The 27,693-nt window shown below is 41.2% G+C and overlaps 1 protein-coding gene across 4 annotated transcripts in view; it reads right to left on the bottom strand.

Annotated features, from left to right (window-relative positions):
• The window catches only part of Arhgap26 (Rho GTPase activating protein 26), a 459,434-nt gene that overhangs the window by 312,311 nt on the left and 119,430 nt on the right, over window positions 1-27,693 (bottom strand). For all 4 annotated transcript variants that reach the window (XM_042692003.1, XM_042692006.1, XM_042692004.1 and 1 more), the window contains exons 2-8: window positions 27,152-27,247; window positions 25,389-25,450; window positions 20,878-20,949; window positions 15,160-15,261; window positions 8,490-8,600; window positions 4,338-4,442; window positions 2,854-2,983 (exon numbers count right to left, since the gene is read on the bottom strand). In XM_042692003.1, the coding sequence (XP_042547937.1) occupies window positions 2,854-2,983; window positions 4,338-4,442; window positions 8,490-8,600; window positions 15,160-15,261; window positions 20,878-20,949; window positions 25,389-25,450; window positions 27,152-27,247 (678 nt within the window). The remainder of the gene's footprint in view (window positions 1-2,853; window positions 2,984-4,337; window positions 4,443-8,489; window positions 8,601-15,159; window positions 15,262-20,877; window positions 20,950-25,388; window positions 25,451-27,151; window positions 27,248-27,693) is intronic.

Here is a 27,693-nt window from a genome sequence, read left to right as displayed (position 1 = left end):
GTGGTTTTGAGCATCGAGATCTAATGGGTAGCCTACTGAATAATATGTGAATCATAAGTTTACATTGCAGTGGCACTATACAAGGATGGACAGATGGATAACAGATGGATAGACAGATAAAAAGGGAAAGAGGGAGGAAGGAAGAATTGTGAGAATACTTCCTTACAGCCCTTGGAACGCCAGCTAGTGAATATGGAGGGAGAGATGTTGCTGGAAAATGGTTTTGCAGCCATGGTAGGAAAGACTCACGCAGGCAAAGATCATCACTGAACACTATGTCTATGGAGGGCAAAGTGTCCAACAACAAGAAGGATATTTACATGATCTTAAGATATCTTCCACAGATTTGCTACTCAATTAAAAGGGAAAATAGTGATGATATATTGGAAAAAAATATGTATTAGTAACCAGGTATTAGAGACCATAAGTGAGTGATTTTAAAAAATCTCCCTAGAGGAGCTGCTGGACACCACATGCCTCTGGATTGGCCCCCAGAAAGAACACATAGGTAAGATTAGGATGGAGACATATAAATCTAAAATCACAGAGAAACATCAGACAAATCCATGTTAAAGAAACTTCGAAAAAAGAACTGGACTGTGTTCTTCAAAAGTGTCAATGTTATAAAAAAAAACAAAGGAAAACTAAGGCACTATTCTAGATTAACAGAGACTAAAGCTAGGCAGCATGAATGTCTACAACAATAGAGAAAACAAAGTGTTGTGTAAGGACACTACCGGGACAACTGGCAAAAATGAAACAAGATATGTAGTTTAAATACTGTGTAAATAGTAAGTTTCCTGGGTGTAGTTTTTATCCTCTTTAGAAATAATCACTGAAGCTGTGCACCTGTGGCTCATGCCTGTAATCCTAGCTACTCAGGAGGCTGAGATCTGAAGATCGTGGTTCTTAGCCAGCCTGGGCAGGAAAGTTCATGAGACTCTTACCTCCAATTAATCACAGAAAAAACCAGAAGTGGTGCTGTGGCTCAAGTGGCAGAGTGCTAGCCTTGAGCAAAAGGAGCTCAGGAACAGTGTCCAGGCTCAGAGTTCAAGAACAATACTGGACAAAAAAAAAAAAGTAAAGAAATATTCCCTGAATAGCTGGGTACAATGGCACATCCCTGAAATCCCAGCATTCAGAAGGCTGAGCTGAAAGGGATTCCAAAGTTCAAGGTTAGTCGGTGCTACATGGTGGAACTGTCTTAGAGAGGGGGAAAATATCCAACTCACTGAACTACAGAAACACAGATATACAATTCTCCTAATGGTTCAGGAAAAAATGTAAGTGTACATGTGTGCATATACATGTGTGTATATCTCACCAAAAAATAAATAAATGAGACAAAAATGTAAAAATTTGGGGCATCTAGGCCCATTTTACATAGTTTATCCTTATACTATTCTTGCAACTTTAATGTAAGTCTGAAATTATTCAAAAATAGTAAGTTCCAAAAACTTAAGTCATAAAAAAGCTGTATCCTAATGAAATGCCCCGTGCTTCTGTGTTAGAGAACCAAATAATGGGCCTAATTACAATCAACATATTAATGTCAAATCATGGAAAGTGTTTGAACAAAATGGTATCAAGTAATGAGTATAAGAAAAGCAATACTGATTTTATACTTGTAGTGAGTAACAGTAATATTATGAGCAGAAAGTGAACTAGATCTTTACATTCCTGAAGATTTGTTTTCAAGATGACCTCAAAACCTTTGCTGAAAGGATCCCCTCATAAGGCAAAATAAGGACCAGAACTGAGTTGATTTCCACTTCAGTTCATTCTGTAAGTATAGGAACATAAAGCAATACGTTCAAGCAAATGTGTTACTAATCCCTAAGTATAACAATCACTGAAACAAAATATTCTATTCTCTTCCATTAGGAAGCTTTAAGGAGTGAAGTCATCTTATAAGCCCTGCCTAACAGAAGGACATGAAAAAAATTCAAAACCTGCAGGAAGAGCAGTGTACCCTATTAATTAAGTATGATGAAAAAGCTGGGTGTGGTGGTACATGCCTATGTTCCCAATACTAAGGGTGCAGAGGAAGGAGTAATTGACAGTCAGCCTGGGCTACAAAGCAACACACACACACACACACACACACACACACACACACACACACACACACACACGAAAATAGAAAGCAAGGTGGGACATACTAGGAGAACTAAAATTAAGGGGGGGATCCGTGTCTTTCATTCATAGCACAGCATGTATCAATTAAACCTGGAAGTGGTACCCTAAATCACAAAGATCCACCATAAAGCCTGTCTCTAGGCCTAAGGCATGAACTTGTGAGTCATTATTACCAACTCCATGTGAGCAGCACCTGTCTCATCATTATCAGGGAAATGGGTTTCCTCCTGGCTCTCAAAATGAGCTTTTCCTTGTACTTTTCATAATATTCAATGTTGGCATGAAAGGAGTTGAAGAAAGGAAGGGTCCAAGCCATGGGAAAGAGGTCCAAGCCATGACTGTTTGCAACATACAAAATCTTATAGCACAAAGATCTTTTCAAGGCTGCAATGTTCAGGGCAAGGTGTACACAGCCATTGGAAGAGTAAAAGATGCTGAAGAGTACAGAAAAGTCACTAGAGAAAAAGGAGCAACCACAAAGCCTAAGGGAATTCTAGAGTGCAGGGGCAATTCCCAGGCACAAAGCAAATAGAATAGGTCACTCAGAGGTCCATAAGATATTGTGGATATCCTTTTCCCTTTGGAACCTTCACCACAGAATGACTAGCACTCTCCCAGGAAGGCTGAGACTCGGTACAGGAAGCCAGGCAGTCTAATGCACTCTTCCTCTATTGAGGTCTAAGCATACTGGCCACCGGTAGGCAGAGCACTTACGTTTCTCTTGCACGTACAAGTATCCCTCCATGGTGTAAGGGCTGATGGTCTTGTGCTCCAAGGGGTTCTCCTTCATCTTTTTCATTAGTGATTCCACTTCTGATCTAGTGCCTTCAAAGCGATTTCTTGTCTAGGATGAAAGGAATTTGACTCAAATTGAGGAAATTTCTAATAGTTCTGAAGACCAACCTAATAGTATTCTTCAATCTAAATAAAGAACATTCAACTCTCTACAAAGTGGGCAAATATTCCCTTGTAAGTATACTTGGACCTTACAATATTATACCTGAATAACTCAAACTCTCATGGCCAAACATCTAGAGAACTTGTACACAATGCAAATTCCCAAGCCTTACTTATAGTGACCAAGATGATCTTAGGGTCACTTGACTCAGATGGTCCAAGGCCTGCCCATCTTCAGGACTGTACTCCTCACTTCTCCAACTGCAAGAAATGTGGTTCATTGATGGATCATAGGTTCCTCCTCAAAGGGGAGTTGGTGATTTTAAAAAAAAAGCTTGGTGTGGTGGTACACTTAGTGGTATACACAGTCACCCCTTCATCCAGGGTAGTCTGTGCCTTAACATCCACCTGGCCCCAAGGATCCCCTCTATGACTCCCACCACTGACGGAGCCCACCTCACACCCTCCCTTTCACAGGGTCCTGGCTGTCAGTATCTCCCAACCCTGCTCCAGTAAACCTCAAGTGCATGGCTCTCAATTTCAGAGCCAGCCTCCAAAAGAAGCCAGCCTGAGGGAAAGCCATGTTTTGTGAAAACTTTTCTAACACTGCAATGTTCAATTTCTGAGATGACACCAAGAAGCAGGTGAGTCCCAGACTTGTAAAGGCCACACATTCATGCTACAAGAAACACCCAGATCCATTTCCTATACAAGAGCATTCAGAGACAACACAAAGCCCAATGTGGCTAACTCCACAGAGAAGATGGCTTTACCCCAGTAGCTGTTACCAAAATACTCCAAAGCAAGATTCTGAGCACCCAATGGTCCTAAGTTTATAAGAGAAGACTAGGGATGAACTACACTGACTGGATTTCCTGCCACTTCTCTGAGAGTTGCACAACAGCACATCCTTTCAGCCAGAGGTTGTGTCCTATTCCATCCCCTGGACATACATTCTAGGGTCCCAAGTGACCAGGTAGCAGATGCACAGAAGGGAGGTTGGGCTGAGGTTGGCTTTCAACTGCCAAAGGAAATCCTGACTCTGTTACAACAAATTTAAAACATACTCAGCAGCACTTATGAAAACATAAATAGTGCTTTGAAGTGATGGAGAGGATGATCCTCTGAGCTCCAACCACCAACAACTCTAGAAATGCCTGCCCCCAGTGGCCTTCTGAATCCAAGAAGGACTCATCCTTCCCACCTAGCTCCAACCCACACAAGTGAGCTATAAGGCACCCCTACCTGAGGTTTTTTTGGCCTTGACTAGAGAAACGAAGCCTGTCATTACATTTACTCACATTTTGTATGCTGATGGTCAATTGTGTCTTGAAGTCGCCAAAATCCTTGGCCAGTTCATAACCATGGTGATAGAAAGTAAAAAGCCCTTGCAGGAAGGCCAGTAGCTGTGATGATAGAAGAAGCATTAATAGATAGCTGCATCTAAGTTTCCAATACTGAAAGTCTAGAATAGAGTAATAATAATGGCTAATAGGTACTGAATAACATGTTTTTCCCAGCAAGGGACCCTGTTCCATCTCACTGGATAATCACAACAAACTATGACCTAAATACAACTATGACCATCTTTAATATAAGGAAGCAGATTCAGAAGGATTAAAAAATTTCCCCCAAAACACACTGGAAGTGGCATCAGGATTTGAAACCAGGTCATCTGAGCACCAATATCCATATGCTTACCCAGTAAGTCTCACGACCTTCTAAGATCATTTATCTTCTATAAAATAAAATTCTCATAGGAGATGGGGAGCAAGCATTGGTAGATCCTCTAGTTACAAAAAAAACATTAAGTATCTGGGCGTCAGTGGCTCACACCTGTAATCCTAGTTACTCAGGAGGCTGAGATCTGAAAATCATGGTTTGAAGCCCTTCTATCTGACAGCATTAGAACTCCTGCCCTGACATCAGGAAAGGAATCCCAAGCAAAGCTGTGACTGAAGGCTGTACCATCTCTGGACCTCAGCAGGAAAATGCTATGACTGCTCCCTTCCATCCTACTCACCTCTAACAGGAAGAATAGGATTTTCTCTGACACCAACACTGAACATGAAGTTGGCTCTACTTGTTCTAATATCAAATAAAAATATTGTTTTATAAGCAAATGAATCAGGTGCCAATATTAATAGAGCCTATCTGTTTCACTGTACTCTTCATAGATCTAAAATCATGTGTTTATTAATGACTGAAAAATGCTGACATCCCAGCCACTGTGAAGAGCACACAACTTCTCTGGGGATGCAAGATGTCAATAGTGGGGAGCTAGCCAAGGTAGCAAGCAGTAAGCGGCAGCATGGATGAGGATGGTTACTAGAGAAGTACCAGAGGGTTTTAAACAGTACAACATACCTGCAAGTGCAGGTATCACTTAGTAAGCTACCTGGAGAGCTAATGCAAAGAAATATCCAATGTCAAATTAGGATAAGGACTGTAAACTTAAGTGAGTTAGCTGAGACCCTAAATGTAGGATTCTGATATGTTTTCTTCACTTTTCGAAGGAAGTTCTTGTCTTGGAATACCTCAACTTCGAGGTGTCAGTGGCTTCAGTGGTTGGGTACAGGGGGAAGATAATGCTAATTTCTACTTTTCCATGGTATTTCATCTACCCACCTCAATTGTAGTCTAGAAATATTAAATGAAAATTCCGGAAGCAAACAGTTCCTAAGTTTTAAATTAAGTCAGCACTCAGCAAAAGAACTCAAACACTGGTAGTATGACATCTAGTTCTGTCTCTCTCCATCCTGCTTGGAATTTGAATCATCAATTTGTCTACCAAATCCACGCCATATATAACACCTGCCCATTTAGCCACTTGGGAGTTTGGTAGCCATCTTGGTTATAAGGCTGTTAGTGATAATGCAGTGTTTGTGTTCACATAACATTTATGCAGAAACCTAACACATTACAGTGCTATATCAACCCCTCACTTCCTCTCAAGGGTGAGTGCTGTAGAGTGAGATACTCTCAGATAGACCAAATAACCTTTATTATAATATGTATTCCAGTTGGTCAACTTTATTATAACTATCATTATTGAGCATAGGTTACAAAGTAAACTTCATCAGAGGTATGTGCAGATAGGTGATGTAGGTAGGTATGTGTAGATAGTAGATGTTTGGTACCTGATGGTTACTCTCAGCAAGGCCCCCTGTTGATGGGGGTACAAGTATAGACATGGGTGGATAAGGGTGGGCAAGTACAACTGTATTCTTTCAGTGGAAAGCTAATCTGAGATCAGTGGTTCTCAGAGTATTATTAAGTCCACCCCAGTTCTGAAATGCAAAGATACTCATAATAAGTATTTGAACCAGCGTCCATGATATCCTTTGCACAGAACAGTTGGAGCCATTAGATTGCATGGAGGGAGAAGATGAAATAATATCAGTGGTCTTAGTTGATATGTGCTTAGTTGTCTTGTGCTGTGCTAAATGCTTTACCCATATTGTCATTCAATCCTCATAGCATCTCCAAGGGATGGGTACTATCCTTACCTGTCTTTTCAGATGAAGAAATGGAAACATATTCAGATACGACCTTTGTAATAGCAGAACTAGAATGACCTGGCTTTAATCCCTATGGAACAGCTAGCGTTTGATTGTTTACAGGTAAAAAGGAAAATAGCAGGAAGTCTATTGAACTCTATTGAACTAAATTGCTTGGTACAGAGTACTTAGTCTTAGTTAAAGGGATCCTCCAGCTTTGTAAGGATCCTCCATGCACCTTGACCAAATTTATTTGTTTCTTAGAAAGTAACTTCAAGTACTAGAATAATATTTTCCCCTAGGAAAATACAGTTTGAGTTTTCTAAGGAAGAAGAGAAAACTCGGTCTTTTGGGATTAAACCAACTATATGTGTATATGTAAGTATTACTACATCTCTGTGTGTGTACACACAAGCACAAATACACTTGCACATGCCAGAAACCTTTATTTCTTGAGATACAAAGCTTCTAGCAATGTGGACTGCAGATAATGACACATTGACTATATGAAGCTGAAACCTTGTTCTAACACTAATTATTTCAAATTGATTCCATCTGTAAAGATCCTATTTCCAAATAAAGCCACATACTGATATATTCAGAATGTTTGTCAGTCTGGCTTCCTTGGATTCTTCTCAGCAGCTGCTCCAGAAGCCCTGAGCATCACAGCTGCTCAGTGATGGAGACAGAGCTCTCAGCTTCTGCCTCTCGCAACCTTTGCTGTGTCATGTGGTTTCCAGGAAGGAAGAGTGTAAGAGGGCATACAGCGAAGGAGGCATTCTCATCTTCCTAGGAAACAGTGATTACAGCCTAACCTTCTTGCTTTTTCCCACAATTCCTTTCTCATATAATTCAAAGGTAGGAGTAGCCTAGGAAATACCTTTTTACCCCATTCATCTAATCAAAAGAGGTTATAGTAAGCCAAGTCTCATGGTAGATCATGAGAGTGGCACAACGATTCTGCTGAGCGGACCATGGCAGAATATGGGAAAAGTCTGACTTTAAGCCACCCTAGCATGGTTGTGTTTTCAATCCTGACATAATGGAAGTTGCTTAGTTGTATGGAAGGCTCGTCCTCCATCTTCACCACCTCCTCTGAGTTTGTTGTGAGTCTTACCTCCTCAGTATTTGTGTCTTCCCCTCTTTTCCCACCCTTGTGTCCCACTGCAGTTCCTGTGTCTCCCCCATTGTCTCTTGTGTCCTTTTCTGGGTTTTTCCTACTCAGCCTGACCTGAACCACAGCGAATCTTCTAACTCTTAATTTTTTTCCTCTCCCTGTCCTTCTCTCTTTCTCTGTCTCTCTCTCTCTCTCTCTCTCTGCCTCTGATTCTGTCTCTGTCTCTCTCTCGCTTGCTCGCTCATTCTCTTACAGAACAGTTTATGACAGTAGTTGCATGCTAAGACTGTCCCATAGATAACTTGCATTAACTACTAACACTCATAGGCACCAGTGACACCATTATTATGCTCCTGTTAAAGATGAGTTTAGGAGAATCATGAGTTGTGTGGTCTACATAGTCCAGTCAATACTTCATTTCATTCTTTTGTTGGCTATGCTCTTTATTGCATGGATAATGAACTCTTGGTGGCTGTATTAGTTTGGGAGAGCTGCTGTAAAAAGTATAAACTAGGGTGGCTAAACTCAATACAAGTTTAATTTGAGATGTTGGTAGGGCTATGGTTCCTCAATCCTATAATGCAAGAATCTTTCCTTTCCTCTCCTAGATTCTGGTGATGTTCCCACAGTCTTTGGCATTACTTGGCTTCTAAATGTTCTCACACCATTTTCCATCTTCACACACAAAGGGCTCCTGGAACAGCTGCTGAGAAGAATCCCAGGAAGCCAGACTGACAAACACTGGGTGTGAGCACAAGATACAGAGCACTGTGTAATCTACAAGATAGCTGAAATGAAGGGACAGGAACACCATTAATCCTTTGATAGCTACTTACAGGTTCCACAAACTCAAACATCTTTCTCTCTTGGACTTCTTGCACCTTGAAGACATATTCCAGGGATACCTCATAGAAGTGCTGCCGGACCAAGTCCACTTGGCTGTCAGCCTACAAACAAGATGAAATATATAAATGAAAAATATATCATTACTCAAAGAGAATACTAAGCAAGCAAGGAAAAAAATCTATGGAGATAATTTTAAAAACAAATCAAGACACATGATCTGGACATAAGATGATAAAGGTAAGGTGAACACTAACTTTGTGTCAGATACCTTGTCCATAGCTATATATACATTATTTTATTTAAACCTCAATATTTTTATGTAACTTCTATTAAAGGAGATATTAACCTTATGTCTAGCTTTAAGGAAGAAAATGAAGCCTGCTTATATTAACCTGACTTAGGTCATGGACTTGGTAAAAGGCAGAGAAAGAATTTCCACTCTGGTATATCTGCCTCCAAGACCCATGATCATTCTTAAACCATAAAACTCAACCACTACCACTCGCCCCCCTGTCCAAAATCCTCAGCTGAACCAGGATTCCATGGCAGGCAGGCTTTTAGAGTAAAACAGAAAGCCTGTAGGATCTTCCTCATCCTTTTCTTCCAAATGAGCAAAGCAAGCTCGTAGCAGACCAGAAACCCCCGAACACAACATTTCACACAAATCCCAAACCCTTTGTGACAATGATACATGATTTGCTGCCAATTTCATTGCTCCCCTGACTGCCATTTGTCACGTTGTATGGGGGGGGGGGGTTATCTAGGATGGACCCCAATGGGTATAATTAACTATGGATGTGGGATCTCAGATCCAGAGCAGCAAGCAAACATATGTGGAACAGGATGATGCTACACTGCAGAGCTGCCAGACCTCACCATCAAGCTCCTAACATTTCCACAGTGTGGCTATGGCAGCTGGTTCTGTGAAAGCAGTTACATTGAAAGTACATCTCCATGGGGAAACAAAACACTGTTTTTCCTTAGGAATAAGTTCTTTGACACACTCTACCAAAGACAAAGATCTCAAACAAATACTTCTTTCATTGTGCCTTTCTTGTAGCAAAAACATGGGGTAGACCCTTACTTACATGATTCCAAAAGTAGTCTGCTATCCTGAACCACATTATTCAGTCATTCAACTTTCCTGACCCAAAAGTCTTTCAAGTTTGTAGCACTGAAAACACTGAGCATTAACTCTAGTCAGATGATCAAATAGTCTAAATAAAAGGCAGCTCTGGTTAAATACAAGATGCTATGAAACAGGCCAAAGTGTATACATTCCAGTCACACACTGTCAATTCCTCACAACTGAACACATTACATAGCTAGTCTTACAACTTACAAGGAGACTGGTCTGCTAAGCAACTGCTAGGTAACAGGAGAGCCAGAATGGAGTTGTTTTCTAAAGCCTCCCCTGGGAGATATTGATCCTAATTTGGGGGAAGGGCTTCATAAGTCCTTGTTTTCCACACCTCTATGTGTAGCTTCTTAGACAACTAGGCTGACACACCTGCCTTCCACCTGGGCTTCTGTCAGCCCAAGATACATAGTTGTTGGCAACCTCCACTGTTCTTGAAGTGCAAACCCAACCCACATATAGTAAGGAGGGCATCTTCTCCCCTGAATACCCCATATACATACACTGTACACATTCTCTCTTGACTTGCTAAGACTAAAGTAGGAGAGGTCATTCTGAATCCATACAGTGCTTCTAGTGATAAAGGCAGTGATGAAAGAGCTGAAAGAAAGCTACAACATCAGTTGGAACTGTCCTGGTACAAACTGGTTCTAGAGTTTTCTAGCTGCTCAAAGGTCTAGCTCAGTGCTCTAGTCCTGCTTGTCAGGAGAATGGGGAGTAATAACAATGGTCCTTAATTTCAGATAAAGCTGTTTCAAATATAAAATGGACTAAAAGATGTGTGTTGAAAACATGCCCTGTTCATGACGCTGTTCCTATGAAGAGACGCGGCTCTTCAGCAAATGGCAGCAGTCTCTGCCCTGTCCTAGGCCAGCATTCATCCCTGGCAAAGGCTCTTTTCTCCTGATCTACATTCTCCTGTCCTGGCACAGTCTCCACACTGCAGCCAGAAGACTTTGCCTAGACTCTAAATCAGCCCCTGCCTGATGTACATCCGGCCTCCTGTCCCTTTTCAGGCCCCATCCTAGCGCTTCTCCTGTCCTCCAAAACTTCCAACCTCTCTTACTCGCACCTTGCAAAGCATTCCTTCTGCATAGAAATATATACCTTTTCTTTTGACATCAGGGCACAGTAAAAAAATGTTTTACATCATAGCCCAACAAACACATGTTAAATGAAATATGATGTACTTACACATTTTTATTGCAGCCTATTCTCTTCTATATCCTGACCCAATAATTCTTACATTCATGACATTCCCACAACTTGAAGAACACTCTCCAGGATTCTACCCACATTGCTCATTCTCACCTTCCTGGCCTCTTCAGAGAAACATTTACTAGCCAGGTTGTCCTAAATAGGTTGCCCAATTGCATCTCTAACTTACCACCCACATTTCCTTAGCACTAGGTCCAATTCATATTTATTCCTTTCTTGTGTGCTAACTACTAAAACATAAAGCCATAAGAAGAGACACATTTTCTAATTTTTCTAATTCTCTTGCAGTACCAGGTCCATAGTAAGAATTCAGTAGACACCTGTAGAATGATCTGACCCCTATCTGTCACTGTCAGCAGCACAGGCAGGTTTCCAGTGATCAGCACAGAGAAGAAATGTGAAACTCAACACATTCCAAAGAAGACAAAGATATTCCAAGCAGAATGGTACATTTCTCTTCCTATGATCCTGCTTGCTCAAGGTCAAAGATTTGATACATCCTTAAAATCTGCATAGGGGAGCCAGGCACCAGTGGCTGTAATCCTCGCTGCTCAAGAAACTGAGATCTGAGGATCGTGGTTCAAAAGCCAACCTGGGCAAGAAAGTCTGTGAGACTTTCCACCAAAAAGCTGGAAATAATGCCCAAGTGGCAGTACACTATCCCTGAGGGGACAGGGGAAGCTCAGAGACAGTGCCCAGACCCTGAGTTCAAGATACAAACAAAACAAAACAAAACAAAAGAGGGGAATAAAGATCCTAAGTCACTTAGCCAACCACCTTCTATGGTTTCATTATGGCTGGAGTGTGGCCCCAAAGTTGATGTATAAGGAGCTTAGTCCTCAACTTGATAGTGTTCGGCAATAGAGATGTAGCCTAATAGGAGGTCATTGGAGCCAGAAGGGAATGAGTAGTTTTTATGGGACCCTAGTTACTTCTCTCAAGAAAGTTGTTGTGAAACAACCAGACTGGCCTATCCCTGCTCCCACTATTTTGTGGTCTTGCCATGTAACCAGACATGCCCCCGCCACCACTGTGCATCCAACATGTGGTACAGCACAGGAAATGGATGTTCACTAAAGCTGGAGCTTCTAGCTTCCAAAAACATAGGCTAAACAAACCTACTTTCTTTATATATACTCAGCCACAAGTCCCTCCTCCCCCTCCCCCTTCCCCTCCCCCTCCTCCTCCTTGCCAGTCCTGGGCTTGAACACAGGGTCTGGGCACTGTCCATGAGCTTCTTTTGCTCAAAGCTAGCATTCTACCACTTGAGCCACAGAGCCACTTCTGGCTTTTCTGTTTATGTGGTACTGAGGAATTGAACCCAGGGCTTCATGCATGCTAGGCAAGCACTCTACCACTAAGCCACATTCCCAGCCCAAGTATTTTCAAGCCACTCAAGACAAATGCCTGTTATTTAAATGTTAAACCTTCTGGCATTATCAGGCTCATCAACATTCTGTGCTTCTTAAGATATTCTCCAGGACTATAGCAACCATTTCAGCCTTCCCACAAACATACCTATATCCTGAAAGACTTTTGCAAAAGTATCTAATGAATACTGGTTGAATGTAATGCTTTGGGGGCAAACTTCTTAGGCACTAAATATCCACTAGATGGCAGTGTCGTCACACACTGCTGCCCTGTTATTTCCACCTCCTTGGATTTAGGTACAAGCTCAAATTGAAAAGCATTTTGTTCGAAGCTCTACAATCAGGAAACAATTCTAGACAATCAAAAGTAGCAGCTTTCATCAAAGAAGGGCCAGCTGCTTGATAATGCTGATTTTTAAATTAATGTAAAGGAAATCATGGCTAACTAGCTGGAACACCTTGAGCAAATCACTTGACCTCTGTGAAGAGCTCAGATCCTTCAGGTGTAATTCAAGGAGGTTCCAGTGGATAATCACCAGAGTTCCTCCTGCTCTCCAGTTCATCAGCTGGAAAGTGGTACAACATACTAATGGCTGGCAGGGCCCAGAGTCTCAGGATCCTCCCTAAGAACAACAAATTGTGCATGCTAGAATTAGCTAGCTACTGGAGGGCTACTGAACATTTCAAAGCCTCTGTTTCCTCGTTTGTAAAATAGTTTCCTCATATCCATACCTTATCCAGCAATTCTGAAGATTCTAGCAGATTGGATGCAAAGTGCTGAACACAGTATCTGAGACATAAATTATATGCACTTGACAAACATCTGTTGGTATTGTTGTTACCACTAGTATGTTACCATTATTAGGTTTTTATAACTTATATTCAGTTCATAACTGAATACAATACTTATATTCAGCTATAACTGAATACATGCTTTAAAACTAATCTGACCACAACAGAATTTGTAAAAAAAAAAAAAAAAAAGAAAAAAGACTGATAGCCAAATCATACTCTCAAGAAGTCCTAGAAAGTATATATAAATGAAAAACAGGAATACAAAGGACTACAATAAAGGAGTATAATTTTAAAAATGTCCTTGTAGCTATACTACCTCAAGAACAGGAATGGAGATATCCAGTGTGAGTTTAGGGGACAGAAAGAAGGGGTAGTATACATTTGTGCAACCACTGTAATTTACCTTCTCATATGTAAAGGAAGAGATTGAGGCTGAAAATCTGAATAACTTGTCCCAAGTGACCCACTGCTGATACATCTTGAGACAAGGTACCTTCTTCAGCAATCCAGACCAAGTCAGCAGTAGTCTCCGGGGAACACCTACTGCACTGTGGACTCCCAATGTGAACAGGTACTAGTCCATACCTTCTTCACCCACATACCTGCTCAGCTCTGCACACTCAATTCAAAACACATGGTCATTCTGACCATAGAGAAACTGCACAGTTGGACCGAACTACCTAATGGCAGCTCTGCTCCAAAAGGCATTCCTTAAATAGGTTAATTGCCAAACTCTAAATGTCAACTAAAGGAGAAGTAGAAAGTGAGGCTATCAAGGCAGAAGTGAAATTACATAGTTATCAGGATCAATGCATCTTCCAATACTCATACCTTCATGTTCAGTTAGGGTCATTAACCGTACTCCAAAGAAGAGGATTTAGTGGGGGTGTTTGGTTTGGTTTGGGTTTTCTGTGGTGCTGGGGATCAAACTCTTAAGCCTCACAAATGCACACTCTACACTGAGCTACATTTCCTCAGCTTCAAAGAATTGGGTTAAATTGGCATTTCAAAGCAAAGACTTCTGAAATGGCACATGCCTATGGGAAGATGTGTAAGACACCACCATCTCTTGGGTGCCTTCTCTATTAGCCCATGGCTCAAACTGTCTTCACATGAGCTTCCATCTGACACTACTGGCACAACACATGCTCTAAAGAAACACTTAAAAAGGAGGCTAGCCTGAAAGCCAAATACTCTTTAGCACATCTCATCAAAATGGCTACATTGTAAGAAGTTAAACAAGATGGCATTAATAAAGTTAAATTTGGAGTTCCAGTAGGAAACTGCCCCCTAGAAAAACCTCCTTCACCATGCAAAGCTCCATGAACAACATTTAAAAGTGGTTGTGGCTCCAATAGTGAAAAGCTAATTTTTCTTTGAAAGTGAACGAGGTTCAAAAAGAACCCCCTGCAAATCCAGAACTCAAAGCTAGATTGATTGATTGACTGATTTTGCTGGGGATGGGACCCAAGGCCTTGCATATGTTAGACAAGTGCTCTAACAATAAGCTTCATCCCACTGGATTTTTGAAACAGGATCTCCCTGTGTAGCCAAGATGCCCTCAAACTTGCTTTCTTCCTGCCTTTGCCAACTGAGTATGGGATTATCGTCATGTACCACAATGTACATTTAAGAATATCTTCTTGAAACAAGATTACTAAAGCACAAAATATATGTATGACGGTAAAACACTGTTCAAAATGGAAACACAAAGATTAAAATGGAATAATCAAAAAGTTAATATTAGAAAGGATGAGCACAATATTCCAGATGCTAGCATTGCCAAGTTACTGCTACAAGGCAAAGAATCATAAGGTGTGTTAACAGAGTACCACACTAAGGCCTAAAGTAAGAGAAAAGGAAGGCAAATTTCAGCTTGATATTAAGAGGCACAATCTAGCAATGAGCGCTGCCCACCTGGGTAATAGTAGCCTAGCCAGAAGCAGGCTTCCTTGCCACTGGCAGGCTGTGGAGCCATTGATATGAGGTGATCCAAAGACAATCAAGTCTTCAGCCAGTGTATGAGGTATTAGACTCAAGTTCCTGATTCCAAGTTCTCTTCTAACCCTGACCAATATATATCCATAGCACGATGTGAAAAATGAATACATTATTCAGGGTATTTGTCAAGTTTCCTACCTCTTGGAGCTGAGATTCCTTCTTTTTGGAAGATAAATTCAAGTGTTTTTCTAAGATGCCACAATACTTCTCTGTCTCTTTGTCATACTTCTTTTTGGCTTCCTGGGGGGGGGGGGGGGGGGGGGGAGAAGAAGAAAAAGAGTAACAAATTACAGAAATTAAGTGGTCTCTCCATACTTCTCTGCTCTTCGTGGCCTCATTAACTCCCTCAGCATACAAATATGGTGGCTCTTTCTCTTCAAACAATACTACTCTCAATTGTAACTACTAGGCCCCAGCCCTAGGTCTATTACAGGCATCAGCACAATAACAGACAAGGTGAATGCCAGTATTTAACAGTGGGAAAGCCAGGGCTCCACTTTCCAAGAAGTTCACTTGGATGCAGGTGAATGGTTCTGTGGTAAAGCACTTGCTTAGCGTGCATAAGGCCCTGGATTCGATTCCCAGCACCACAAAAGAGAGAAGAAAAGCAAGATCTTTGAGGCCTAAATTTCTGGTTTCTACCACACAACAGATGTTCCCAGCTACATCAAGTAGAGAGTTTTACTATGAAGCCAGTGCTGAGGAAGGAGGCTCTCTCCTTGGTCTGAGTGCTCTATAGCTAGACTAAGCTAGAGCCAGCCTTGGGGTCCCAATAGCACTCTTGCACATACAGACCACACTGTCCTTTGAGGCCTTAATACCACATATTGGGCAGAATTGCCACATAAAGTTATTTCTCTATATTGAGAAATAACTGAAAATAAACAGTCTCTTCACAAATGTGTTCACGATGGCACCACTGATGCCAGCAAAAAAGAAAACCACAAAAAAAAAAAAAAAAAAAAAAAAAACAGAAGCAACATCATTGCCCAAGGCTAGGATTTACAAGAATGAAAGCACAGAATATCCAATAAACATAACCTGTCCAGTGAAAAACTGTTCAACGGATCATGATAGAAGAAAAACTATCAATGGCATGCTACAAACTTGATCAGCCTATATAGTAAATCTACCTACAAAGATTAGATGGGTATAAACTTAAGTGAAAATACTTCAGTCAGGAAATAGGATTCTGGTAATTGGATCCTCCCTTTGAGTTGTGCTTAATTATTGCCTTTAAAATGAAAAGAAAATCAGGCACTGGTGCCTCATGCCTGTAATTCTAGCTACTCAGGAGGCTAAGGCCTGAGGATCACAGTTCAAAGCCAGCCTGGGCAGGAAAGTCTGTGAAACTCTTATCTCCAATTAAGCACCAGGAAACTGGAAGTAGCACTGTAGCTCAAAGTGGTAGAGCACTAGCCTTAAGCAAAATGAGCTCAGGGACAGCACCCAGGTCCTGAGTTCAAGCCCCATGATTGACACACAAAACAAAAAAGTTAAAATTGTTTTTAAAAAAGGAAAGAAATTACAATAACATATATATTAATCCCTGTTCCCCACCTCTTGAGTTACTGAGGTTCTACTATTCCCTATATTACAGGTAAAAAGACTTAGACCTAAGCAGGTTAACTTGCAAACTGTTACAGAGATTGACAGAGCTGGGATTTGAGCCCTGGCTAACTCCCCTCCCATGTCCAAGATCTCTACCATGCTAGAGATGTGGTTCCAGTCTTCTCCATATTCCAGGGGTGATGGTGGGTTCTAGACCACCAAATATGTTCAGACATCCTAATCCCATGCATCATTCCTTCTTTTCATTCACATGGAGCCCACAGAAAATATTTTTGTGCAACTGTCAGGCCTATAAGAGCAAAACAATTTTCCAACCAAATAAGGAAGCTCAGAACTATCTGTATTAATTTAATTCATAATGAGCAATTACTCTGTGTTAGGCTCTACTTCAGGTTCTGGAAATATGGAACAGATATTGTCCCTGCCTTCACCACAGAAAAGTTCTAGTAGAAAGAGAAACACAAATAGTAAACAAATAAGTAATACAATTACACACAATTCTAAATGCTACAAAGGAAATAGCTCTGTGGAGACAAAGGGTCATTAGTTAAGGTTCCCAGGAAAGACTTCAAATAAGGGGAAGAGATATGAGCTAAGACTTATATACCTTACAGGACAAGAGTAGGGAAGTGAAAATGCCTTGTGGCAAAGACTGAACCAAGAAGCCATCATCTGCAGCCATGACAAGCTCCTGAATTTATCTGCTTCACATCAAGATCCTAAGCCCTAAGAGTGGGAAGAATAATCATATACACTTTCAGTTGAAGCGAATCCATTTCTACAGATCTGAATTTTCATTAAAATACTACCGTATACACCACTTATACAACATACAGAAGCAAATGAAGAAACAGCCAGAGGAAGATTATTATTTCAAATTTAAGGAGAGTTCCTAGACACAACCAAGAACTTCAAGCTGAGATCCTCCAAGTCCAACTAATATCCACATGTGTCAGCTTCCACCCACTTTCCTCAGCAACCCCAAAAAGGACAGCCCTAGGCTAGCATAGCCCAGCTAGCCAAAGAGATGAGAAAAGCTCAGACACCTGTGAGTTATTTTCATTCTGTGACTTTTGCAATTCAAGCCTCCATGATCCATGTACAAGAGGATTATCAAAGTTAAGGAAAGACTTGGTTTGGGTTGTTGTTGTTGCTGCTGCTGGCAGTACTAGAGTGTGAGCTTATTAGCCTTTACTTGCTAAGCACGACTAACTACTTAAGCCAAGGCCCAGCCTGAGAACAAAGAAAAGGGCTTTTAAGGGGAAGTAGCTTCTGTCTTGAAAAACAAAGACCTCTATGAAAATAACTCTAAGATTTAGGTAGTATTCTTAAGATGGAAGGATAGCTTTATTCCGATACACAGGACACAACATAGTATCTACATTCCAGAAAGGTTGCTGAGAGGTGGCTAAGTAGATAAGGAGTTAAAATCCTAAAATTCATTCTGTAGGGCTAAATTCTACTAAAGGAATCACTGTCCCTCTCTAGGACTCAATTTCCTTACCTATAAATGAAACAGGACCCTTGTGCTCAGGTTTGGTCTTCCCGTTGTATAAAATACACTAAGGATAAGAACAGCCTCCTCTTTATGAGATTGTCAAGGTTAGCAGAGTGGATGACATGTGGAAAATGTTCAATATATTTTTGTGGTGATAAATGGCAAGGAGTGTGGTGGGAAAGAGATGGGGTGGGGTTGATGGTGGGGTGATAGTGGTGGTCATATGATGAAGATGGTGGAAGACAGTAGTGATGGGGTTGGTAAAAAAAAAATAATGGTAATGTGGGGACAGTGGCAATGCTGAGAATGGTGGTAATAGAGATGATGATGAAGGGGAATTGATTATGATGTTAGGGATAATAAACAGCATCAATATCCCATCAAGAATACCACCTGCCTTGAACAATTCCACAAAGATAACCCTTCTAAGTGCCTGGCACAATTTGAAATTACACATCTGTTTACATCTTTTTTGTCTAATGCCTTTCTCTCCCTTCAACCCATAAGCACAACAACCACATCTGCTTTTCTCGCCACCAAACCCCAGGGCAGTGCACAATGTCAGGCACAGAGGAACCAGCACCTCATACATTTTTCTCAGTGAATACTTTGCACATCTCATAGCCAATATCAAATAACTAATTATATGAAAAATATACTTTTAAGCACTTTATGTGAGTACAGCCACGGGAGGTTCAGTAATTCTAAATTTACAAGTAAGTGGTAGAAGTGAAATCTGGACTCAAGTTGCCTAGCTCTAAGCCCATCTCAGCCACCACTAATGTCTATTCTTTATAGAACCCAGCACTGGAAATCTATCTTCAGTTCAGGAAAAATCAACTTCTCCAAAGGCAGAAATATAAGCCTTGGGCTGTGGTTACATCAAGTTCCAATGGCATGATCCTCTCCAGGGCAGCCTCATTAGCCTAAGAGTGCTCAAGAGTCCTCTCTCAGGCAGCCTTCACGTGGTACTGTCAAAACTACTTTAGTATTGATGATAATTAATGATTTGGTAAATGAGAGCCCAGAGTATGCATGAGGGAAAATATATGTAAAAGGGTGATTATTGTCTTTAAATTCTCTTATTCTTTCAAGCCCCACTTCCTAGTGTTCCCAAAAAAGTGTGCTCTTATGATTGCTATGACTAGTATGAAACCCAGAGGAAGCCCACTCAGATTTTGCATTGCCTGAGCAGACTATGGCAACCACAAAACAAGGCAAGAGAAGAGGTCAAATGAGAGGCACTGTGCTCAGAAGGAGAAGTAACTATAGGAAAGATGACTCAATACTCAGGTCTGCTCTGCCTCCAAGCTCTTTATAGCCTCAGAAGCCACTGTGATGTTTGTTCAAGAACACCAGAGCACAGACCCATGGCCCTGCTCTTCAGCCAGGTCAACAAGCCTAACGCAGAGCATCTTCTCAGCCATCACACACAGTTCTGTATCCTGGACCAAATGCTAGTGCAATAAGATTTTCTTCCAATCACACATTCCATGATCTCTGATACAAAACCAATGAGCTTCCACTTCTCAGAAAATGCAAAATGAAATTGGTACAGATGTGTTCTTTAAAAAAAAAAAACTAGGTGAATTTTATTTTCTTCAAACAATTTCTTCTTCAAACTAGGACCAATTATCCTTCTAAAAGATCTTCATAATACATTTATCTTTTTCAGTAATCATATCATTTCTAGAAATCATGTGTGAGGGGGAAGAGAGAGAAAAGTGGGAGAAAAAAGAGGAGAGTAAAAGAGTAAGAAGGGGAGCAAGAAAGGAAGAAGGATGGCAAAGAAAAGATGGCAAAGGCAAAGAGGAAGAAAGGAAAGGAAGAAAGGCAGGAGGTCAAGCAAGGGCCTCAAGCTTACAACATTAACCACTTTTCAAGGACATTTCACAAGGAGTAAAATCCATACCAAGCAGTGGCATTGCCTGAAATGTCCTACAGGTGGCACAAGGGACTGTGGCTGAATTCACTCCAGAAAAACAGGAAAATGTGGGAAAGCCTTTTGCTTTCACTGACTCCAAAGAAAACATCTTCCCTGCTGGTGGCCTATAACACTCTACTGAAGGTCAAATAGACTAGATTTCCCAGTGATTTATCACAGGGCAGAACACCACAGAAGACATCTTATAAATATGAATAAGATTCCTTTCCAGTAACATATTAGCATTAACCTTTGGCTACAGTACCTCCACGTCAGGTCAGTGATAATTGACTCTAGGCTATAGCAGACTTGCATGTATAAGCTTGACCTATATTGTGAGACATACATTGTTTTAAGCTATTTGCCCACAGGAAATTTTCCATAAATCTTGGGGTTTTCAGTTTCTCTTGGACATGTAATGATCTGTCAAAAGAAGGCCCATTTCCACACATAGCAAAATGGGCTGAAGCTGACAGTACCAGCTGCTTCCTCTCCAAGAGGTCCCTGTACTGCCCACAGTGCCTGATGCACAACTCTGTAAAAGAGAGGCTGAGCCCAAGACTTCTCCAGTAAACATAATTCCACAAGATTAATGCTCTGTCCACTGCAGTCAACCATCCAATACACAGACATCTAATAATACAAAGAGGTATAGTCTATGGTGGCTTCTGAGCTTGCAATACAATTAAACTGCAATGAGTAGAGAAGCTGGGTTCTAGGCTTATCTACCAAAAAGTTTCTACAGACCTCCATATTCTGAAGGCCTTCTTAGACTTTTCTAAGGAAGATGTATTTCCAGATCTCCACCCTAATTTCCAGATCTCCACCCTAAATTCAAGAACAAAGTTTGTTAAATTCTTACCTTGGCAGCCCCAATCTGCTCCTTTCGAAACTTCTCCAAGGGAGTGATGAGCACCTCACTTGCATTCTCAATCTGGTAAAGAAAATCAAAAGGCTCACAGGGAGAACAGCAAGATCAGTAAAGAATCACAGCAGCTCTATCACAAAAATGATCCCCCAGAATAAAGGTTTCAGTAAGCAATATTACCTGAGTCACTGTGTATAAAACTTGGGCAGGACAAACAGCACATTTAAACAAAATCTGCTCATCAGTTTAAAACAGAGTATTACTCCTGTGTATGTGAGATAGTGTTTGCCTATAGAGCTCAGGCTGGCCTCAAACTATGTAGCCTTGGTTGACCTCAAATTCAAAATCTTCTCACTTTAGTCTCTAGAATGCTGGGATTACAGGTATGTGCCATCACACATGGCTCTTTCATTAATGTTGCTTATTTACAAAGAAATAAGGGATGTCTAACAGAGTAAAGCAACCACCTAAAGTCAGGAGGGAATAGGTATCACACATAGGAGGGTCTAAATTTCAAGCTTCGGTGACATCAACCAGTTTGTAGGTAAAACTGATCAACAGTGAATAGGTTAAAAAACAAAGTACCTGTGGGGCGCTGGTGGCTCATGCCTGTAATCCTAGCTACTCAGAAGGCTGAGATCTGAGGATTACGGTTCAAAGCCAGCCTGGACAGGAAAGTCCATGAGACTCTTATCTCTAAATAACTACCAGAAAACCAGAAATGGCGCTGTGGCTCAAGTGGTAGAGTGTTCACCTTGAGCTGAAGAGCACAGGGATAGAGCCCAGGCCCAGAGTTCAAGCCCCATGACCAACAACAACAACAAAAAAAGTACCTTTGGATATCTGTTAACACAAACACTTTTCAAACCTGTAGCATTGTCCTACATCAGTAAACAGGAGACAGGAGAGAGGACATCTGTGCCTCCTGTTCACTAGCTACGTTTCAACTGCGCCTTACAGCTAGCCCTCAACTCCTATACTCCAACCAGCACTATCATGCCAATGTACTCAAATGTACCAGATTTGTCCCACCTCAGGTACTTTGTTCCTGGCTATCTCCTTAAATTTTTATCCCTAAATCTTTATACAGATGACTGCTTATTATAATCAATGTTTTAGATTAAAAGTTCCTTGTCTGTGGAGGCCTTCTCTGACCATGAATGTAAGCTAGTTAGCATACCAAGTGCTTTTCTAAGAATAAAAATGTTAGGTGAAGTTTTCTGGCAAGAGCTTGCTCTCTCTCTCTCTCTCTCTCTCTCTCTCTCTCTCACACACACACACACACACACACACACACACACACCTATCTTATTAATACTCATCCATCATTCTCCCCAGAGCTCAGAACAGTGCTGAAACAAAGGCTCACTCAAATTCTTTTGAATGACTAAATGAATGAATGAATTATTTCTTGATTGGCTGCCAACTGTGTGACCATGGGCAAAACATTTAACCTCTCTGGGCTCTAATTTTCTCATCCATAAAATGAGTGGGCTGAACTTCTCCCTATCTAGGAGTCTATGGTCTTTTCTACAGTAGCACAATACTTTAGAATCTTTACTCATTGCTCACCCTTCGTCCAACTAATTATTTCGAGAATCTCATTGCAACAGAGCAGTATTTTTTTCCTCAATCATTTGCATGTTTGTTCTTCTGAGTAAAATCAACACAATACATGCTAGAAGCCTTAGACAGACATAGTAAAGAACCGACTGGATAATGTGAGACACAGAGAATGAAAGGTCTCCAAATGTATTCTTGTTTCTCTCGTCTCAATTTTGAGAACACTTACTTTAGAAAAGTACATTTTGACACTGGAGAGTTACAATGGTGTTGAACTTAATCTTTATTGTTTGCTTAGTGTTGCTCCATTGGTTCCCTTGCTTCAGACTATTAACAAATCATCTGCGGGTGTCTAAGGCACACAAAGGTACGGCAAGCCCTAAGTCAGGGTCAACATTATCTGCACATTTACAGTCACCAGGGGAGTTTTTACAATTCCAATAGCCAAGCCATACCTCAGACCAACTGAATCAGCCTCTGGACTTGCTCCAAGACATCTATATTTTTAAGTCCCTGGACTTATTTGGATAGGCCTGAATAACTAAACAAAAGTTCAACACACAAAACACTCAAATGCACACATGGGAAACAGGCCATTCAAGCCCTTGTCCCATTCCCACTGCTTATATGGGAAGCAGGTCATTCAAGCTTTTTCTCAGTCCCACTACTGGCTACTATCAGACATGATAAACCTGTTTTCCTATCTGTCCAATGAGAGATTGTACAAGGAGAGGAATAAGGTCCCTCTCAATATAAGAGTCTATGACTATAAAATGTACTTAATTCCAAGTATTGTGCTTCATGTTTGAGACACAGAGACCATTCTCTGCCCTTTAGGAACTCACATCTATTATGGGTACCAACACATACAGTAATTATCAGGACACAATGTGGTAAATGCAGAGTTGGAAGGATGAACTGAATGTTCTGAATGTTTCTGAAAACTGAATGTTTCTGAAAACAGAAAGGATTAAACACAGCACTGGAGGCTCACACCTCTCACTCTAGGTACTTGGAAAGCTCACATTAGGAGACTGAGATTGATTCCAGGCCAGTCTAGGCAGAAAAGTTCACAAAGCCCCTTCTACACCAACAGATAGGCACAGCAGCACAGGCTTATCATCTCAAGCTACATGAGAGGCTGATATTGGGAGAATCCTGGCCAGACAAGTCTGGGCAGAAAAACCCACAAGATTCATCTCCACAGAGGAAAACTGAACACAGTGTGTGTGCTTGAGATCTCAGCAATGATAAAAAGTCTAAAGTAGGTAGAAAATAACAAGCAAAAACTCAGAGCTACAGGCATGGCTCAAATGGTAGAGTGCCAGCCTACCAAGCACAGGGCTCTGAGTTCAAACACTGGTACCACCAAAAAGAAAAAAGGAAAATGCATCCCCAAAGACAATGCAGCTTTGCTGAGCTGAGCTGAGCTGAATTGATGATGAAGCTGTTCCAAAATGAAGAGGGATGAGAAGGGGCTGGCGGTGGCCAGATACTCAGATGCAGACAGCTGAAACTCAATTCACTGACATTAATAATGAAATTGCAGAGGCAAGCTAAAAAGTATAATCTGGTCATTGTTCCCTTACCACAGGCCACAGCAAGATTGCCAGGGCCTGCAGGGTGCTCATGGTGATTCTTTCACTACTCCCCACCCTCCACCCCCAAATACTGACTCAGCCAAGAATCAGACTCAAAAGAACCATTTCCCTTTCTCAGGCACGTGCACAAACACACAATGCTTCCCTCCCTCCACCCACCACCAATCCTGCCTTTGTGGCTACCACCACCCTCCTAATCCTGGTGCCAACAGCCAGCAGGGAATAATCAGGAGAAACTGTGTGTATTTCTCCCAGGGCAGGGAGGCTTCTACTCCATTTGGAGTTTTAAAGAAAATTTCACATTTTTTGGTATAATTCAATTTGGGTTTGAATCTAGATGTTATCACTTAAGAACCATGAGACAAAACCCTGGAATACCGCAGTATCTTCATCTGAAAATACAGATAGTATAGATGCTACTTCACAGAGTCAAGGTGAGAGATAAATGGAAAGTACTGTTTCACTAAACTTAGTGCTTACACTATTGGTTGTTGCTATGGAAAGAGAAAATTTTTGGTTTTTCAGTTGTTGTTGTTTTTTCCTTTTTTTTTTTTTTTTTCAGGGAAGGGGTGGTACTCGGGATTGAATTTAGAGCTTCACCCTTGCTAGGCAGACGTTCTATGAGCTGAACAACTCCCCCAGCCATTTTGGCTTTAGTTAATTTGGGGGTAGAGTCTTGTTTTTTTTTCCAAGAACTGGCTCAGAAAAATCCTCCAATTTATGCTTCCTGCATAGATGGGATGATTGGCACATACACCACTATGCCCAGCTATTGGTTAAGATGTCTCACTAGCTTTTTGCCTGAACTGGCCTTGAACTATAGTAGCTGATATTACAGATGTGACTCATTATGCCCAGCTTGTTTGGATATTTTAAATGCTACTTTGAAAGTATCTCTTAGGAACTTAGAGACCAGCACTTAATTTTTTAATTTGCAGATTATCTCTTTGAAGACTTTGTTATAGTTGCCTGTATTTACTAAGTTCTGTTTACTGGCTCTCAGCAGGTGCTGTGCTAGGTACTTTGGAAGTAAAAGTGAACCAGTGACCCCCTACTATCAAAGGGGCCTTGGGACAAGTTTGATGTGACAGGAAGGAGAAAAGCAGGACACATTCTTTCTCCTTCTTCTGGTAAAGACTCTGAGGCTCTCAAAAGTTAAATCACTCAAAAGCTCCAACCCTGAATGTAGAGACTACAGAGAATGTGCATCCTCTCTCAATTTCCCTCCAATACTGGGGTTTTTACACAGGTCCTCAAAAGACCTTGGGTCTTTTGACAACAAATCCCTTGTACCCTCAGTCTTCATATGTCTAAGACCAAAAGCAGTCCAATCTTACTCACCATCCGGATCCGTTCATCTTCAAGATTCCTGAGGACAGTGGCAAACTCCTGCAAAGACCTTGCTGGAAGACAGAAAGGCACCATGAGGTAGAAGGAAAGTAATGGCACGGTAAAGCCTTTCCAGTCTCACTATTAAGCTATGGATTTAAATTCCTGCACAAGCGTTAAGTCAATGGTTTCCTTAGGCTCCTCTTATCTTTTCATCATTAATCATTAAAGATAGGATGACCCACAAATGCAGGCTAAATAGCATCTGGCACTCTAGCTGGGGAAGTATTTCTTCAAGGAAAGGACCTGCCTGTTTCTGAGCATTCCCAGGACTGGTAGATACTGGCAGGTTCCCAGGCCCAGGGCTGCAAGGGACAGAGTTCAATTAGGAGGTGAAGGATTTCCTGTCCAGGATTGAACCTCCACAACCTCTAGTTGTGAGGTTGCGTCAGAACCTAACCTTTTCTTTGACATTAAAATTCAACAAATAGCACTGCTGGCATCAAAAACCACCTCTCTGGCATCTGCTTGGACAAAGTCTTGAAGCCACTCAGTAATAGAACTCATCCAGCAGCATGGCACATGGTCCTATTTGCCAGAGTCATCCATCAAGGCAACAGCGCAGAGGGTAGTAGCCCTGAGGATACACAGACAATTCCAGGAAAAGCGTTCATCCATCACAAGTTACAAGGATGTGCTTTTACTACCCCAGCATCCTCCCAAGTTTTTGCCCATCTCTATATCCTAGCATTCAGCATGGTGATGGACACAAGAGCAAATTAATTCACTGTAACTTTTTCAATCCTTTTTTGGGAGTAAGGGAGTTGTTAGAGATTGAAGACATGCTAATAACCACATGCTCTACCACTGAGCTAGCTTCAGCTCCAGCTTTTTCAATTCTTTCTCCCTTCATAAAGCCAACCAAAATGCCCAGTTTAAGAATAAAGTACATAACAAGGACAGGGGGTGTGGTTAAAGTAAAGCATCTACCTGGTAAATGTGAGGCTCTGAGTTCAAACTCTAATACTACCAAAGAAAGGAAAAAGTTAATTAACATGATCTAGTAAAGGAATGTTGACCCTGCCAATCTTCCCATGCTCAGGACTGCATACAGAGTAAAGCAGGTGATAGAGATACGCACTAAGGAAGCAAAAGACGGAGTAAGGACAGAGGGAACTGGACACTGAGCTCCTCTCCCCATCCGCACGCAGTGCTACATGGCTCCAATCAATTGTGATTAGGCCAAAAAATAGAGCCTGGATTGGATTCTCAGACTTTCCAGAGAAGATTGAAAATCAGTATTTTACACAAATGCAACTTATAAGGAAATTTGAATTTTTAGAAAACTTAGACCCAAATAAACCATGCCTGCATTTTTATCTCAACCCATGACCAATCATTTTGCAAACCTACAGTTTATTTCTCAGGTCATCTATCTGCATTGACTTGTGCTTTAGGTTCTTATGACTGTACTTGGTGGGAAAAACATCACAAAACCAGTAAGAAGGAAAACACTAAAGGAAAGTAGAGAACAGAGCCCCAGTGCAAAACCTTCCAGCTTTGTCCTTCAACTAGCGGGTAAAATGATCCAAGAAAATAAGGACAAGCTCAGAGAAGTCCTCAGCCTGACCCTCATATCTCTGTCTCTCTGCCATCACTGTGACCTCTGATCTTTCTAAGCTTCCAGGCCTACTGTCCCAGAAAAAGGCCTGCTAGAACACTGGTAACTGGAACAAGGAGGGTACATATTTGTACTTCACAAAATGATGACTTACCTATACACATCTCGTCATCTGTCTCTGCATCGCCTATGCACTGAAATTTAAATTCATTTAAGGAATCTGCAAACTTCCGCTTTGCTGAAGACAAATCTAGCAGGAAAAAGAAGGGGGGTAAAAAAGTAATTACTAAAATGTATCCAGCTTTCCTGGATGCTGTCCTTCTTAGTTGTTCAATGAATGTAATAATGAGCAAATTTGGTCCTGAGACTATTGCACAACACAAATGGATATAAAATTAAAACAGTAAATATTCATTTGTAATATGAAGCACTGATTTGCTGTAGAAGTTAATATTTTGTTATAATGACTTTAATGAATTCTAGTCCTAGATCTCCTTCCTCCAGCCATACAGTAAAGCCTGATATCTGCACATGATACATGGGAATCTACTTGCCTTGGGAGGACCAGAAGGAAGCCAGGATCAGAGCCAACATCAGGTTCCCACCCCCTGCCAAACCTTCCTGTAGTTTCATCACGGCTGCCCACAGATCTGACTCAACAATCCATTCTACCAATCAACCTCACAACACAGACTA

Source organism: Dipodomys spectabilis, unplaced genomic scaffold (assembly GCF_019054845.1).
Source record: "Dipodomys spectabilis isolate Male_0828 unplaced genomic scaffold, ASM1905484v1 ptg000147l, whole genome shotgun sequence".
Classification (NCBI taxonomy): Eukaryota; Metazoa; Chordata; class Mammalia; order Rodentia; family Heteromyidae; genus Dipodomys; species Dipodomys spectabilis.
This window is presented reverse-complemented; position numbering and strand designations above follow the sequence as displayed.